Source organism: Vanacampus margaritifer, chromosome 5 (assembly GCF_051991255.1).
Source record: "Vanacampus margaritifer isolate UIUO_Vmar chromosome 5, RoL_Vmar_1.0, whole genome shotgun sequence".
Lineage (NCBI taxonomy): Eukaryota > Metazoa > Chordata > Actinopteri > Syngnathiformes > Syngnathidae > Vanacampus > Vanacampus margaritifer.
This window is the reverse complement of record NC_135436.1, coordinates 8899196-8916021: the sequence shown is the minus strand read 5'-3', so window position 1 is coordinate 8916021 and position 16826 is coordinate 8899196. Positions and strand designations below refer to the sequence as shown.

The window sequence follows — 16826 nt, the reverse complement described above, 5'->3', positions numbered from 1 at the left end:
AAATTCATCAGTCACACTTTCTCGTATAAACCTAAAGTTCTATGTCAAGGGATACTGTTTATATGTCCTCAGTTGATGTGCAATGTTGCGCTTGCGCCTCAGCGAGGCGCTAGGACACTGAATATGGGACTCATGCGTCATCGCGCGCACACTTAATTTTACTTCCGTGTTTTATTAAAAGGAAACAACAACAACAAAACTTCAATATTGATTCATTTCTTAACAAGGGAAAGTTGTTTACAGAAGGTAAATCAAGGCTTTGATTGTTTGTTGCCTATTAGTGATAATGAATATGTAGCAAAAAATCGGAAAAGTGATGGTTTATGTTTCAAGAATTTTGAAGCCCAAATGTCCTCCAATTTTGGAGTGGCCCACATGAAATCAGACTTCAAAATGGTCAATAAAATAAATAAAATAAAATAAATCGAGATGCTCTCCCATTCTCAGATGTGTGGGCGTGACCGCTGAGAGTGCTGAAAACATGAGTCACTAAACTTTGATCTGAAATACGTTTACTACCTAACAAAGTATTTATATTTCGTAGATAAGACATTAAACATCTATTGCACGTGAAATAGTTTTGTACACCTTTTCCTGATCCTGGAAGAAAAAAAACAGACTGTGACGGGTACAGTTTGAGTTATGAAGGCCTATATCCATAACTGCTGTTGTTTTGGGACAATAATCCCAATTTCTGATGGAAGTGATTTTAAGGTAAGGGAGGCAGGCTAATGCAGTTTGCTTTAAATTCAAATGGTGGTGCTGGTGTACCACATGGACACTGCCAGATGGTACACAGATCACCTTCTACACATCACCAGATTTTCTGTTTTGGCCATGCTACTGCAACAAATGTGGGCAGGAGTTCGATCCAGGCCCCGGCACATTTTCTGCAGTATCTTAAACTGTCTCATCTGATGAAATTTAAGTCATAAATCTAAAGAAAGTAGTCAACAGTAAACCACTCAGTTTTTGATTTCCTTTGATTTAATCAATGCGCTTGGAAATACGATATATATATATATATTTTTAACCGTTTATTCTCATTCATTTTTTTTTTTTTATACTGCTTCTTCGCTTGGGGCACAAAACAGACTGCAGTCTGGAATGGTCACTGGTTAATCGCAAGGTTGCATCCACATAGTGAGGCTAATTATTGTTTGTATTGCACACACTCTTAGCAATAATTGTGACTGTGATCCTTTTTATGTTTACAAATTTTACAAATGTTCCAACACAATTTCCTAACAGTAGACCATCAGCAGATTTAATGTAGATTGTTAGTTTTAATTTTGTTAATCTGAGTTTATAATTTTTTTATTAAGGAGTTCATTTACAATGCATAAAGTATTTTTCTTTATGGTTCTCCACCATAATTCATTGTATCTAGCGAAAAAAGAAATGTATTGTACCACTTCCTTTGTGTTGCTTCATTGTATTGTATCTGTATTTGCAGAAGCAGGTGGATTGACTTCATTGGCTGTAAACAGCTTGTCACTCCTTGCCCTCATCAGATGGTAATGCGGTGGGTTGACGATGTGCAGGGAGGTTAAAGTTGATGATGGTTGTGTTGTGTTTATCTGACCTTCTTCATTTAAACCCAGACAGGCAAATTGCGACCATGGGGCATCCAATCTGGAGTTCATGACAGGGCTTTGTTGTGCACTGCGACACTCGTCAGGATCGGCAGGTGTCTGACAATGGCTGGGGTCACAGGTCCTTGGAGACTGCGGGTGAGAGGGCTAATGACTCAGTATTAAACTAGGAGGAGCTAGTATTGGTTTCAACCATCAACTCACATGTTTCTGACACTGCCGAAAAAAATCTCCTCCATCTTGTTCTATTGATGCGGAACATCAGACTTGAACTAGTTCTGTAAACATCTTCTCTAGCCTAGCAAGCGACTTCTCTACTTGACACTTTCTGATACAAAGAGGAAACATGGCAAAACTCCATGTCAAAGAACATTATGACTTCTATACTTGATTTAGATTTTAAAAATACTTGGAATCCAGGCTTAGTTGGACACACATGTGGGCTTTCTCTATTATACACTTTTTATCTATATCTATCTATCTATCTATCTATCTATCTATCTATCTATCTATCTATCTATCTATCTATCTATCTATCTATCTATCTATCTATCTATCTATCTATCTATCTATCTATCTATCTATCTATCTATCTATCTATCTATCTATCCATTTTCTTGTACATCGCTTGCCCATATTTTCATTGCCTTTCATCTGTTGATTTTTCCACGTTTGCACTCACAAAATTAAACCAACTATGACGTGAATTTTTTTTGTGACTCCTTCAAGAGTAACTGGCTTCTTTCCTCTTTTTTTGTTTTTAATTTTTGAACTATCTGTATTTGCTTGCCCCAAGCTGGACACAAACGCTTGTGGTTTGTCCAGCCGTTGCATTCCTTTCTCATCATGTTGACCTATTGCTTCACATAATCTCTGACCTCAGCGGGTCAAGTCTGAAGCCGCCTGTACCTCCTCTACCTGACCTTTATCGCCACCCTTCAGACAGTCCGAATGGATTAGCTTCCCCTCAGGATGTCGACAAGATTACATTGTTGTTTCAGTAGAGGGATCTCAGGAAACATAGTATAGGCAGCTACCCATTTATTATTTTTTTTTACACATTATTCAATCAGCTTTGTATAAGCTTTACTCAATAAATCATAACATGTCTGATTGGATTTTATGTGCGTTGCTCCATGATTTCACTGTTCTGGTTTTGATACATTGTGCCTTCATGATTTGCTGGTAAGAATTTGGGTCAGGACTTGGGCACTTCATATAGCGCTAACATTAGGCGGACTATATGAACATCATATTCAGTGCAATACATAAGTCCCCAACCTTTTTTTCCCCACCATGGACCAGTTTCATGAAGAGCTAAATTTTGAGGGACCGTCACAGAAAACTCACTATTACGCTGAATAGAGTTATTGTAATTAGTTGGAGTCCCGAACGTACGCATATGTCCACTCCCTCGTTAATTTGGCTTTGGTCGTTGCAATTGGAGAAAGTTCTGCTTCACAAAGATAGGATGTGTGTAAGTGGAAGCAAGGAATTCACATCTTTGCCTTGATTATAATACAGTATTTTTTTATTGGCAGATGCTTGTTCTCCATGTGCCCAAGTAGTATTGGAGACTTCATTGCCTATACGTCACGACTATGTGTATTATGTTGCATGCATCTTATTTTAATGAGTTGGACATGTACTGTATACTATATACTATATATATTTTTTTAATTGTAATTAATCGCATGACTCATGATTAATCACAAATTTTATATCTGTTATGAATGTATAGTAAATATAAGTTTTCATCCTCTTGTTAACATAAACATGTAAAAAAAATGTTTAAAAAAATGGCTGCATCTTTTAGTCATTGATACAGTAATTTCATAATAATTCATAAAATTTTGTTAAAATTAAGAAGATGTAGGCTACTGTACTGTAAAAAATGAGTGTGATATTGTTTTGTGTTGAGGTCATTTCTGCCACTAGATGGCATAATTGCATTTGTAAGACGTTGGTGACAGCTCGGTGCATTTTCTTTTCATATTAAGAGCTATCTAATCTTTAACATGAAGTAGCTTGTGAAATTTTGCACATTTATGCATTATTAATAAATTTATGCCTGCAAAATTTTGATGTGGACATGTCTTCCGCATTTCGACTGGATTTCCCCCAGTACCGGCTTTCCAAGTAAGGGGTGGCCATTAATCGCACTTTTAAAAATTAGTGCCGTTAAAGGAACTTTAAATTAACTCAAAATTAACACACTCATTTTGACACCTATACTGTAAACCAACAACATGAGTAATTGGTTGGTTGTGGAGTGTTGCTTTCCTACATTTTTTAAATGTCAGGTTATATTTTTCTTTTTGAAAAGTTTTTTTTTAGCATTATAGTATGTTCTTTTCCCCCTTTCTTTTTACTTTAGGATTGCAAGGACTGTCCCATGATCATGCATGGGAGGAAGGCAAGAACAAGAAAGGAAGTGATCATTCATTACACAGTGTGCCTCTCAGTTGTGAGCATGCCCAGTAGAGCTCGCCTTGCAGCCAGAAATCCAGCCTCTACATTTGAAGGGAGGCTGCGTATACTTTTGTTGCCCCTCATGCTCTCTCTCTCTCTCTCTCTCTCTCTCTCTCTCTCTCTCTCTCTCTCTCTCTCTCTTCCCTCACTCCCTACCTTCTCTCCCCCAATCCCTCCCTCCCTTGCTCTCTCCCTGTTATTTTATTTTTATCCAGTAGTGTGTGGAGAGTTGTGTGCTATGGCTGAGCAAGAGGATGTGAAACTCACTTAGTGGAAAAGAGCAATTAAGAAAAGTAAGGAATGGATGAGGAGAGACTTTACTGCCCCTCCCCTCTCCCACACTCCCTCCTTTTGCCATCTCAGACCAACTTCAAGAGGCTATCAGAAGGGACGTGGAGTTTGAAATCTGAGAAGTGAAGCAAGATGAGGGTCTTACCGGCGCTGTCTTTGCTCTGCTGTCCAGGTCAGTACCCAGAAAATAACAAACAACAACTCATATCTATTACTTGCTTGTAATCCTTCTGAAGCCCTTTTATACTACTAGTGCAAATACCTGCTGAATGTTAAAATAATAGATTTTACTCCCAGTTCACAGCATACTAAAACCCTTGCATACATGCATGTGTTTAGGGAGGACACATTTGAACCACGTGGATGTGATGAGGGAAAAAATTCAGACGTGCAGTTCGCTGAGTGATCACGTGGGAGATTACAGCACAGGTTAAATGCAGGATGACATATAGATTGTTCAGTTTTGGTGGCGTTGTCTGTGTTCTGTTACAATAATAAAGTATAGACTGTATAATTGTATTTGCTGTTTGGTTGTGATGACCTCCAAATGTATTTACAATTTAGCAAGATTTTCCAAGAAAGTTAACAATTTTGTTTACTTCCGGTCACTTAATGTGTATGATTAATAATGCAGTTTAAATTAAAAACACCTCAATCCTAATCCTAATCTCCTAAATCCATTAATATTATTTGGTTCAGTCATTGTGAATTCATGATATTAATGTCTATAATGGTTAACGTAGATTAGGTGAGGATTCCATGATCAGAATGGTCCACTTTCATTATTGAGGTCTCGATATTGACCTTCTTTGCCAGCTCACCCAAACTTTGTTTGTCCTCTGTCAGAGACATCCTTCAAAGTTTTGTCTCAGAATCATTCCCAGCATTCCTTGCCACTGAAAACTAGGTGACAGCATTGGCCTCCTGGGGTCTCATTGTTGGCAGGTTTATTATTTCTTGAAATTGGAAGTGGGCCACGCCACTGAATCATACAGTTGAGGCAGGATTATATAAGAGCACTTTGTAGCAGACCTCTGCCAAGGCCAAACAATAATGACGGATAGGCCAGATTGTTCCTTCTGTGGTAGCACAAGGCCATTGTTTGGTGTTATTATTGTGATTATGTACTTCTGGCAGGAGGGTACATTTCGTGAATTCAATTTGATGTAGCAACCATGTAGTTTGTCCAAGTGGTATTGTCGCACAATTTCTGATCCAGGTCCGAATGCACATTGGGTAACCCCAATGTTGGTTACCTTACCTGTTCACCATAATATTGTAACATGCTGTGGCTCCTTTCCACCACAAAGTTGTGTTTTAATGACTGTATAAGTAGCAGCACACCATTAATAATGTCTCAACTTTTAGTAAAAGCATAAGCAAGGCTTTCTGACTTTGCTTGTGTCATCATTCTCCATCACACTTATCACTACTCCCTGCTTCATTTTCTTTTTTTTTACTGGCTATAGTGATATAAATAGACCCACACCTTCTGTTTTTACCACTTAAATAACTCTGTTGGCGGGGGAGTGTATACATTTACCTGCTTGTGGCGACTTTCTTGCTCACATATGTAAGACTAACCCTTGAAAAAATATAACATGGCATACTGTCATTTAAACAGTAACAAGTTCTATCTTATTGCAGATAGTTCAAAGTAAAATCAGGCTTCTGTTGTGGCTCTGGAGGTCATAACCTTCCAGTTTGATAACCCCACCACGTTCTCATTTTGGAGTTTTAGAATCTTCTACCCTGTCATGTCTGGCACAAATCGAAAGACTGTTTGTCATATGTTTTGTTTGCACAAATAATTAAACTACATGACAAAATCAAATATTTATAATGATTGATGAGTTGTGACCATACATAAAAGACCACAGAGATTGATGAATTAACTGTATTCATGGAAGAGCCACAGTGTGCTTCATGAAGGCTTAGCTCACATTGACTCCCATTTAATACAATCCTTGCCTATTCAGTTAATAAATCTTCTACAGTATGAATGTGATGCTTTGAAATTGGTGAAAGAATGTCAGTTATTCGGTTCAATGTGGAAACATTATTTTGAAAAACTATGAACCAAATGGAGGTCGAACAGTGCTTTGAAACCGTGTTCATCCTTGGAAGTTCCATTGAAACTTGATTTCTATTTGTATTATCAAGATGTAGTAGCTTAACTTTGAGAAATTTATTTGGTATGAACAGCTTTTGTGTGTACATGTACTATATCTTAAAGATCCAGTTTAGATAGCTTCTATTCTGTCCCTTCTTAGCATGTTCCTTTTAATTAGAACTGTTCTGTCTTGTCTCGGTTTCGAATAGAGGGTGACACGGGAGTGGCTTTTCACTCCCGTCCCATCCCAAGTCTCGGGCCATAGAGAAAGAAAAAAAATCCTGTCCCTTCCTGCTCCCGGTGAAAATTACTCCTGTCCTGACTCCCACTCCCGTACCACTTCCATTTTAGAGGTCAGTTACATGAAAAAAATAAACAACACATAAAATGATAATCCCACTCAGTCTGCTCCCATGATTTTTTTTATCCTGTTCCATCCCAATCCCGTGATTAAAGATAAAGTTGACATCCTCACGTGGGAATCCCACAGGATTCCCAGGGCCTGCGGGATTCCCGAAAAAATGTCGGCCTCGGTTTCCAAGTGCCCACTTGACAGATCTGTGATCTCCCCTTCAACTTTACACCATCTGCCCATGAATGTCTGCTTGCAGTTCCTTATGAACTTATTTGACTTCCTGCATGGACTCCAGCAAATCAAGGACACACTGATTTTAAAGGGAATGAGAAGAGCTTGGTGGTAAATCAAGTCGATTGTGTTTATGCGCACAACAGCACGTAACACCTATTTTAACTGCGCCAAGCTACAAAAATACCAAAAGTTAGTCTAGTCCACCTCCATGCAGAGTTTGACTGAACGCCGGGCTAGATTTGCGCTAGGCATGAAAATAGAGCACAAATTCTTCTTAAACGTCACACCCCTTGTCTCGGCCAAGTAGTTGTTAAATAGGCCCAATACTTCATAAATATACAGCCGGTAAGTACTGATACCTCACAGCAAGACAGTTGTTGTTTGGAATCTAATACTGTGATCAGGGCTGCTTGTAAGTGGTGCAAATATGCATTGAACATATTAAAAGCGCATCAGATTGAAGTGTGATACCGCAGTACAGGGTTGTGGTTGAGCTTTTTGTCAGTATGCAGTGACTAAGCCTCTGTCAACGTCAAAGCTTAAGATGCATCATTTGTTGGGTATCCCTTGTGCATATTCTGCACACAGCCCACACCCTAAACTAGCAAGGCTAGCCAATACCCGACTGCACAGACAGAATGAAAAAAAAAGTTCATTTATTTATTTATTTTTTGAGCGAAACAGGAGACACAGCTCGAGTGGTGTTGTCGAGTAGTGACTTGTTCAAACAATCAAATCTTTTGAGTGGATATACTGAATGGAATACTTCATGAACTGATTTCACAGGGGGCCCTAGCCTGCTTGGGACACTCAGAAAGTCATCCAATTCCCCCCCAAGATATCAATGCCCAAGAATCTTAGAGTCAGTTTTGCCTTGCAAGGCGAAGGAATTGCAATCCGTATTCAAATCTGAGTGGGGTGACCCCAATCAATTTCAAGTTCATTGCCTTAACCTTGGCCACAACAACACTTCTCTGCTTCTCTTCACATAGTGGAATCCCCAATTGTTGTGGCAGACCGTGTCCTGGATGTTTAGTGCAATAAGGCTAAATGACAAGTGTTGATATCAATTATCAAATAAGAAATGGTGCTTTGCTGGTTGGGAGAATACTTCGAAGTCCTCCTCAACTCCACCCACACGTCTTCCTTTAAGGAAGCAGAGTGCGGATTCTGCGGTGGGGTCTCCTATCTCTGGGGTCAAAGTCACTGAGGTGGTTGGAAAGCTCCTCGGTGGCAGGGCCCCGGGGGTGAATGAGATCCGCCAGGAGTTCCTAAGAGCTCTGGATGTTGTGGGGCTGTCGAGGTTAATACGCCTCTACAACATCGCGTGGACATCGGGGACAGTGCCTCTGGATTGGCAGACCGGGTGGGTGGTCCCCCTTTTTAAGAAGGGGGACTGCAGGGTGTGTTCCAACTATAGAGGGATTACACTCCTCAGCCTCCCTGGTAAGGTCTATTCAGGGGTTCTGGAGAGGAGGGGCCCTCGGGAAGTTGAATATCGGATTCAGGAGGAGCAGTGTGGTTTTCGTCCCGGCCATGGAGCAGTGCACCAGCTCTACACCCTCGACAGGGTGCATGGGAGTTTGCCCAACCAGTCTACATGTGTTTTGTAGATTTGGAGAAGGCCTTTGACCGCATCCCTCTGGGAGTCCTGTAGGGGGTACCTCGGGAGTACCGAGCTCCTTGATATGGGTTATTCGGTCCGTGTACGACCGGTGTCAGAGTTTGGTGCCGGCAGTAAGTCAGATTTGTTTCCAGTGAGGGTTGGACTCCGCCAAGGCTGTCCTTGTCACCAATTCTGTTCATAACTTTTATGGACAGAATTTCTAGGCGCAGCCGAGGCGTTGAGGGGGTCCGGTTTGGTGGCCTCAACATTGCATCTCTGCTTTTTGCAGATGATGTGGTGCTGTTGGCTTCATCAGACCCTGATCTCCAACTCTCATTGGAGCGGGAGGGACTTAGGGTCGAGCCGCTGCTCCTCCACGTTGAGAGGAGCCAATTGAAGTGGCTCGTTAATCTGGTTCGGATGCCTCATAGACACCTTCCTGGAGAGGTGTTCCGGGCATGTCCCACCAGCGGGAGGCCCCAGGGACGACCCAGGACACGTTGGAGGAGCTGGTTGAAGTGGCTGGGGAGAGGGAAGTCTGGGTTTCCCTGGTAAAGCTGCTGCCCAATCCTAGTATACTGTCCTGAGAAAATATCAGCTGTTGTCTAGCGCAACATGTGTAGTCATTGTCGAATGGTTAAACTGATGGAATCAAAATACATTGGGGTCTCCCCGAGCAGGTTTGGAATTTGGATACTGTTATTAAAGGGTGAATTTTGGAGTACAGTTGATGAAAAACATTCTACTTTTTGACAAACATGTATAAAAACATACTGAGTCATAAGTAATGTGTAATCCGAAGAGGAGAAGCAAGGACAGTTTAATATTTGTAATTATATAATTGTGTCATTACTGTCATAATACTTGCTTGAATATGCCAAACGGCCACGGTTCATTGAAGCCAAGCTATTGGTGAGCAATATTTTTAATTATTGGTGATCACCATCAATTATCATCCATGAAAGCAGAGAGATTATTGATGCGTTTTGGCAAACTAAGATTTTTGCAAATATCTCTTTTCCTTTAGGAAAACTATGGTTGGATTTTTTGCCATGCTGTAAACGGACCAAACCAATAACTGGAACATAATTACTAAAACTAGTTCCTGATCATAAAATAGCCACAAGAGGGCAGCTGATACTGGTACTGGCTTTGAAATAAGGCCTGGTATTGGCCCAATACCAATACTTGGTATTGGTATTCGCCCATTTGTACTTTTTCTGCACTGTCAATTCAGAATATCTTTTTGAATAAAAGGAAGGAAATTAAATCAGGTTTAATCAGATTCAGTGATTAATCAACTAGTTAAATGACAGATTAATCGATTATTAATATAATCATGACTTGTCCTACTCGAGACTATGAATATGTAGTTGACCAAGAAGAAGTGTACATTGTAACTATCCACGGTTATGATGTCACGGCGCTATGTAAAAAGAGCTCCTTGTCCAGGTGTACGTGTGAATGTTTTTCTATCGCTATGCGTCTACTCTATGAGTGACTTGTAATTCGTCCGCCCTCAGTCAGCTGTGATGGGCTTCAAGTGGGGGTAAAAATGAAAAAAAAGTTGAGTTCATCATTTCATAAGTGTTTCTTATCACATTGTCATTTATGTGAGATCTCATTTACCTAAAAAACAAAAACAAAAAACACTTTTAACCAAATCCACAATTAGTAATTTTGTGTGGAATGAATTACTGTTATGTCTTTATTTATTTTTGGAGCTGTCAGAGATGTGTTTGCTTGTGCATGACTATGTTGGAGCTGGATACATCAGAAGTGATAGGAGATAATTGATTAAAACACTGGCTTTACGCCTCTCTTTCTGGTAGAAAGATGTTTCCCATGCATTCTTCCTCGGGTCCCACCAGTGAGGGCCAATCCAAGGCTCCATGATCCATCACGCAGCAGGCAGCCATGTTTTCTGAAAGGGCCGTGAACTTGTTACCTCCCTCGGCCTGCCAGACTGAATGTCAACCCCCCCTTTTTTTCTTACGTTTCCTTTCTGTGGTCTTTCCTTCCCAACATCGTGGTCGTATTGAAATAATTGGTCTGCATTCAGGGCGACCGGGTTCCCAGTGCAGCTTGTGAATGGAGATATCAAGTCTAGTGCCATGATTTCCCTTTGACCTCCCTTTCAGATTTGCTCCCTTTGCCACATCCTGCCTCCCTCTGTGGCCGTGACGGGTCATCATCATGACTCTATCTTCTCATTACAATAAAACTACAACCATGGTACATTATCATACACACAGTGGGTCTGCTGGCCTGGAGCTCTGTCTATAGACTTTTATTTCCCTCGCTGTTGTCTTGAATCCCAGTTCCAGCCTGTTCAACATGGCACACATTCAAAATGGCAACCCCAAGGGGCTTTTATTCCTCCGGCAGAAGCCAATCATTTTTTACTCTGTTCTATGCAGAATTACAGAGTTTAATGAGCAGAGAATATAAAGGAAAGCTTATGATTTGCTGGATGATGGAAAGGCCGTCTTTGCATTTCTTCTGGAGGAACCACACAACGCTTGAAGTGAGGTTTTATTTCCTCACCAGAGGCAATAGTATTGAATATGAGAAACATCATCGCTGACTTTGGGACTCGAGGTTTTAGATACAGAGATTTAAAGTGAGCTCCAGGGGGTGAAGCTAAAGAGAATTTTCGTTGCAATGTAAGGAGATATAATCATTTTGTAGAATGATCAAACGGATTTATGCAGTTATGTACTGTATATCTCTCACCTCCTGCTCTGTGCTTTATTTTAATGACTGCTCTGGATTATTCTCTCACATAAGATAGTGTGGGTGTTTTGGAGATGGCACTTGACGGTGTGGGAGGCATCAGAGCAAACTTTGGGAAGCACTGATCTGGTGATGGATGATAGAGCAGTTGCACAAGGCAGAGTCCATACTATGTATCAACTGTCATGAGTGTGTTTGCCTTACTAGTTGTACAGACGTCAGCAGTGATGTGAAGTTCTCTGGGGTGACATCAGACAAGGTACTTTACGTGTAATAGGGAGATTTTTAAGTTGCATCCCTATGGCTTTCTCGCATGCTGTTGCTGTTTTGCTCCGAGCTGTTTGCTTCCTAAGGTTCAAAAACACAATTGTTGAAGAAAGTCAACAGGTGAAGGGTGTTCTGGAGTATTGCGCATTATAGTAGTACAAACACTTTTCCTCCATTTTGCTTCGTACTGAATAAACAGACTGACTATAGGAAGATCCTTTGTTGACATGCGCGATGGTTGAGTGGCAGAAAACATGGCTGGCTGTATAGACACAGCGTATACAAAGAAAATTAGCTGCTGAAATCGCCGCTAGATAAGCACTTTAACGGCCGAAGGGAGGAGGAGGATTACGGAGAAGCTTAATGTATGTATTGGCGACCAAACTGAAACTATTGAAGGCCCATATGAGACGTGGGATGATGACAAAATGTGGTCCGTTTCCTGGTCACACATCTGATTTGGGGACATTTACTCTTATTTAATGCAAAGTCCGGTGCAAAGCTGAGTAATTATTCTTCATTGAAGTGTTCTTTGTGGTGCCAAAGGGAAGGAGGGTCTATCGCATTACAGTTAAATCTGTGGAAGTACGCCACTCCAAAACCAACACACTCAACAATCATTAGTTCCATGGGGGAATTGTGTCAACAAGCAGCACACCTTATTCTTTATTTATTTTGGGAAATACAGTGACTTAAGTACAGTAACACCTGTCTTGTGATGTCAGAATTTCAATGGCATCTGGTCTCTAGTTAACAACTAGATATCACAGCTTACACAATTCTTCTTTTCAAATCCAGTCTTGGACAAACATGCAGTCATGTTACGTAGCATTACCATACTAGCATTGTAGCACCTTTAATGCAGCTGTCAGAATAGGACTTAACAACTATAGCAACTGCGTACACAGGTGAGGTCGGCAGGAATCAAAACACAGACGCAGAATGCAATAATTATTTGGATTTGATAAACAACATATGGACACTCAAGTGAAAAACTTGGCAAAAAAATACATTTTGTCTCATTTATAGGAATCGATAACACAATTCTGATACTCGTTGCCTTTTGATCCTCCAATTTTAACCCTGGACGGCTTCTTTAGCCTTCAGGTTTAGCGATCCAGGATAGCCCATTTCAAGACGAGGAACAAATCAGGGTGGTTGTCGATCGTGCTTTGGAACACCTGAATAAGACCGCAAAACAATATGACTCCGCGGATTTTATAATGCACAAACTTGTTTTATTATTTTTTTTAAAACCTCTCCAAATAACAAATATATAGTCACAAGTACTTACCGGCAATAAAGTGAGCCTCACAAACCCGTCCGCATCAGTCGGAATCCAGGCTTTGAGCGTCAAGTTATACCCTCCCGGCTCGTAGCCATTTCTTTCATTTTATTCGCGGCCCCTTTCAGTGGGAATGCGATAAAAAAAAAAATTTTCACCAAGCCTCCGACGGGCCGTACAATTGATGGCACAACAAGAATGAACCATCTGCTTCTCTTTATCCTCCTCCAAATGTGAAAAACCATTGAACTCCATGTAAAACACATTGTCTCTTGCCACACAGTTTCCCGTGGTGCAACGCGCAAAACATAAACAATACGTCACACAAGGTCCTCCTATATACAGAATTCAAAATATCTGTTTATTATAAGGGTGTCAAAATTATCGTGTTAATATTGCGTTAACATAAAGTGCCTTTAACAGCACAATTTTTTTTTAACGCTCGTTTAACATACCGCCCCTTATTTGGAAAACCTCTACAGAAGGGAATTCCAGTCGCGACGCTGCAGAAATGTCCACGTCAAAAATGACCCAATAGAAATGCACTGTACTACACTGAAGCTAAAACACACAAGGGGCAGAATGTTAGAGTGGAGGAGCCATTTGGAGTGTGTAGCAGTTCCCTGCTTTGAAAGAACGCACTCGGTTAGCCGTTAGCTCTCCAAGAGGTGTCCATGGGCTCTCATCCCTGTGAGAGCCAAGAGCCGAATGGACGCCGTTTTGTCAGTTGGAGTGACCCCAAACCACTTGATCTTTAGATGTGAGCAGTGTTGGGAAGTTATAGTTACTCATTACTTGCTTAAAAAAGTAACTTTATTAACTTTATATAAATTGAATTACTTCATAATAAAAGTAACCATCCATATTTCTATTAGATTAAATTTTTTTCCCAGTTTTATACTAACAAGAGTATGAAAAATTAGAAAAAAAATTGTACACTTTATTACATTTTAGATATAAATTGAAATTATTAATTATTGAAGTCGTACGATTAACTACGATTTAAAATTTTAATCGACTGACAACTCTATACTCCTATATACTCTCTCTCTCTCTCTCTCTCTTTCTCTCTCTCTCTCTCTCTCTCTCTCTCTCTCTCTCTCTCTCTCTCTCTCTCTGTACTTCAGTGGTTTTCTCAAATGGGGGTACATGTATCCCTGGGTTTACGTGAAGGCACTCTAGGGGGTACACAAAATTTAAAAATTAAAATTATATATTATAATTTTGTAAATATTTCAGATAAATCTAAGTTAACAAAATACATATTTCAGTAGGCTCAATATATACATATTTCAGTAGGCTCAATATATACATATATTCAATTTTCTCAAACCAGAGTGGTTCGACCCAAACTGTCATATGCCATCTAGGATCACCTGTCAATCATTTCAAAATCGGATTTAAATCTAATGACATTTTTTGAGAACAGATCTTTACTATGATCCCAAAGGAGGACACTGACAATAATTTTATGTGCACAAATCTTTATTTGTGTCTTAGTTAATGATTAGTTCATGATTTTTTTTTTTGTCTTTTCATCTCCAAATAGTTCAAGAGAGACTGAGACTGAATAAATCAGACAATGATGGCACCGTACTCTGTTTTTTTTTTTTTTTTTCAAACCAACATTGTCTTCACTGGTTAAGGCAGGGGTAGGGAACCCTGGTCCTTGTGAGCCGCTGTCCTGCCTGTTTTTCAACACACCTGATTGATGAACAAGATCGTTATCAGGCTTCTACAGAGCTTGCTGATTAGCTGATTAGTTGAGTCATCTGTGTTTGAGGAGAGAGACATAGAAAACAGGCAGGACAATGTCTCTTGAGGACTAGGGTTCCCTATCCCTGGGTTAGGGGGTACTTGGCTGAAAAAATATTTCACAGGGGGTACATCACTGAAAAAAGTTTGAAAACCACTGCTCTACTTCATGTCTACCCTGGAAGTTCAAAAGTAATGCTCATAACAATAACTGCCTCTGTGTTGAGTTGTGAATGAAGAACTTAATTGTTATTGGACATGCACAAGTACAGGGCACCAATATTACTTAACAGGCTCAAACCATCCAGGAAACATGAAAAACAAACACCAAACAGAGGGAGAAAGTACGAAAAAAGAGCCTTTTTGGTAATCGCTCTGAGAGTCCTCCGAGATCTGGATCATAGAGGGAAGGCGGAGACATAAAGAAAAGGGGGAGGTAAAAACAACAACAACACAAGGCTCAATCCATGTTCCATAGGTGAGCATATAAAAGCCTGGAAAAAAAGGGCACATTTATCACATGTACACACTACAACAAATCGTTAGACTTTCACATGTAAAAGATGTGGAGGGAGTCATGTTATGTTTATCAACATCTTATCTAACCAATTTAAGGAATGTGCCATTACTTTTATTTAATTAGTTATAAAAACTGGTTAGGCTAGGTAGGGATGAAATACTTTTAAACCCATTACTCTGTATTTACATTAAGAGCTGTGAGTTGGCTGTCAATTCTCATTAATCAGGTTATGTATGTAGCTAAATGTCTTTCAATGATGTCGTGACTTTGGGAGAGAGATTGTAATCCCAGGTGGGCATGAAAGGTAATGAGTGATCTGAAAATTAGCCATTTTTGCCTCGACTGCCATTCCTGTCTGTCACCCTTTACTTCCAGTTCCATTTTCAGGCCCATTCATATGTTAATGGAGGTCAGGAGATGAGGGGGTTCTCACGTTCAATGTGAAGCTCGGCTCTTTGTTTGGCCACGGCTCAAGCTGCCGCCACAGAGGCCAGAGGTGAAATTGAATTCAGATGAAATCCCCTGTGAGTCTGCTCTTGGTCTGGGCTGTGCACAGAGACTGGCCAGGCCTCGATGGAGGCCTGACACAGAGCCAGGGCTGCACTTTTCAATTAACATTGGATTAGTACACTAAGAATTTGTTGCTGTTTTGATCAGTAATTATGATCTGTATATTATATGTTGTATAGGGAATTGTATGAGAGCAGATGATTAATTAACTCATTTGCTTCCAAAAAAGTATAAATACGTTGTATTTAAAATGTTTTGTGTCCCAAAGATGTTAACACATGTTTTTTATGCTTTGATGCAGCCTGGCAATTGCAGAGAATGGTTGAAGAAATTATAGTAATTAGAAAAACAGCAAGCAGGTGGCAGCAGAGCAAAAGAGATCAACCAGGACCATGTTGAAAAAAAAACCTCAATTACTCAAAATAGATTTGTGAATAATGATGAAACTTAGCTATATTCTAATGCTAATTGCTGCAAAACAGAAACAGATTGATTTTTTTTCCTTATGAAAGAAGAGACTCAAATTTTTCTTTTGGTAGGTTAGATGTTTTTACAACAATAGAACACTATATATGGTGGGCCTTGAAGGCAATCAAGCAATCTACTTTTTAATATTCTTTTTAAATGTCATGTTGAACGAAAATAACTTGTAACGAATGATCACAGTTCATTTTGTGACACGTCCTGCTTTTCTCTTCTTTTTATCGTCGACTAGTGTACCACTTTCCTATGTATCAGTAAGTTCAATGACTAGTTCAATAGTCATTATTTATACTTTTCCTTTTGCTGTCACTGATAGTGGTTTTGTCAAAGAAAAAGCAAAACACGCAAGTTAGTCATTTCTGGAGGTTCCTGTGATGTTATGCATGCAGTTTGACATCTGAAATTTTGTGCAACTTTAGAGTCGTATTTTACCAGAACATAGCAGTAGAATGAGACTGTCAGTAACTCGTAAAAAGTTACGTCAGGGTCATCTCCCTGAGATGGATGAAAACGGGTGGGTTAATCTGCTTAATTTTTATTCCACCACCGCAGCAGTATTAATCAGAATACCGTGTTTGGCCACGTGTTGACTAGTTTGTACTAT

General features: G+C 39.9%; 1 protein-coding gene across 9 annotated transcripts in view; it reads left to right on the top strand.

Annotated features, from left to right (window-relative positions):
• Positions 1–16826, top strand: part of LOC144051866 (uncharacterized) — a 58357-nt gene that overhangs the window by 1351 nt on the left and 40180 nt on the right. Inside the window, exons 1-6 of one of the 9 annotated variants that reach the window (XM_077565420.1) lie at positions 620–714; positions 1457–1517; positions 1605–1733; positions 3973–4062; positions 4283–4530; positions 4698–4857. In XM_077565420.1, the coding sequence (XP_077421546.1) occupies positions 698–714; positions 1457–1517; positions 1605–1733; positions 3973–4062; positions 4283–4285 (300 nt within the window). In that variant the 5' untranslated portion in view covers positions 620–697 and the 3' untranslated portion in view covers positions 4286–4530; positions 4698–4857. Of the gene's footprint in view, positions 1–134; positions 247–619; positions 715–1456; positions 1526–1604; positions 1734–3972; positions 4531–4697; positions 4858–16826 lie in introns of those variants that run through there. The other 8 variants (XM_077565419.1, XR_013294055.1, XR_013294058.1 and 5 more) reach the window with 8 other exon arrangements.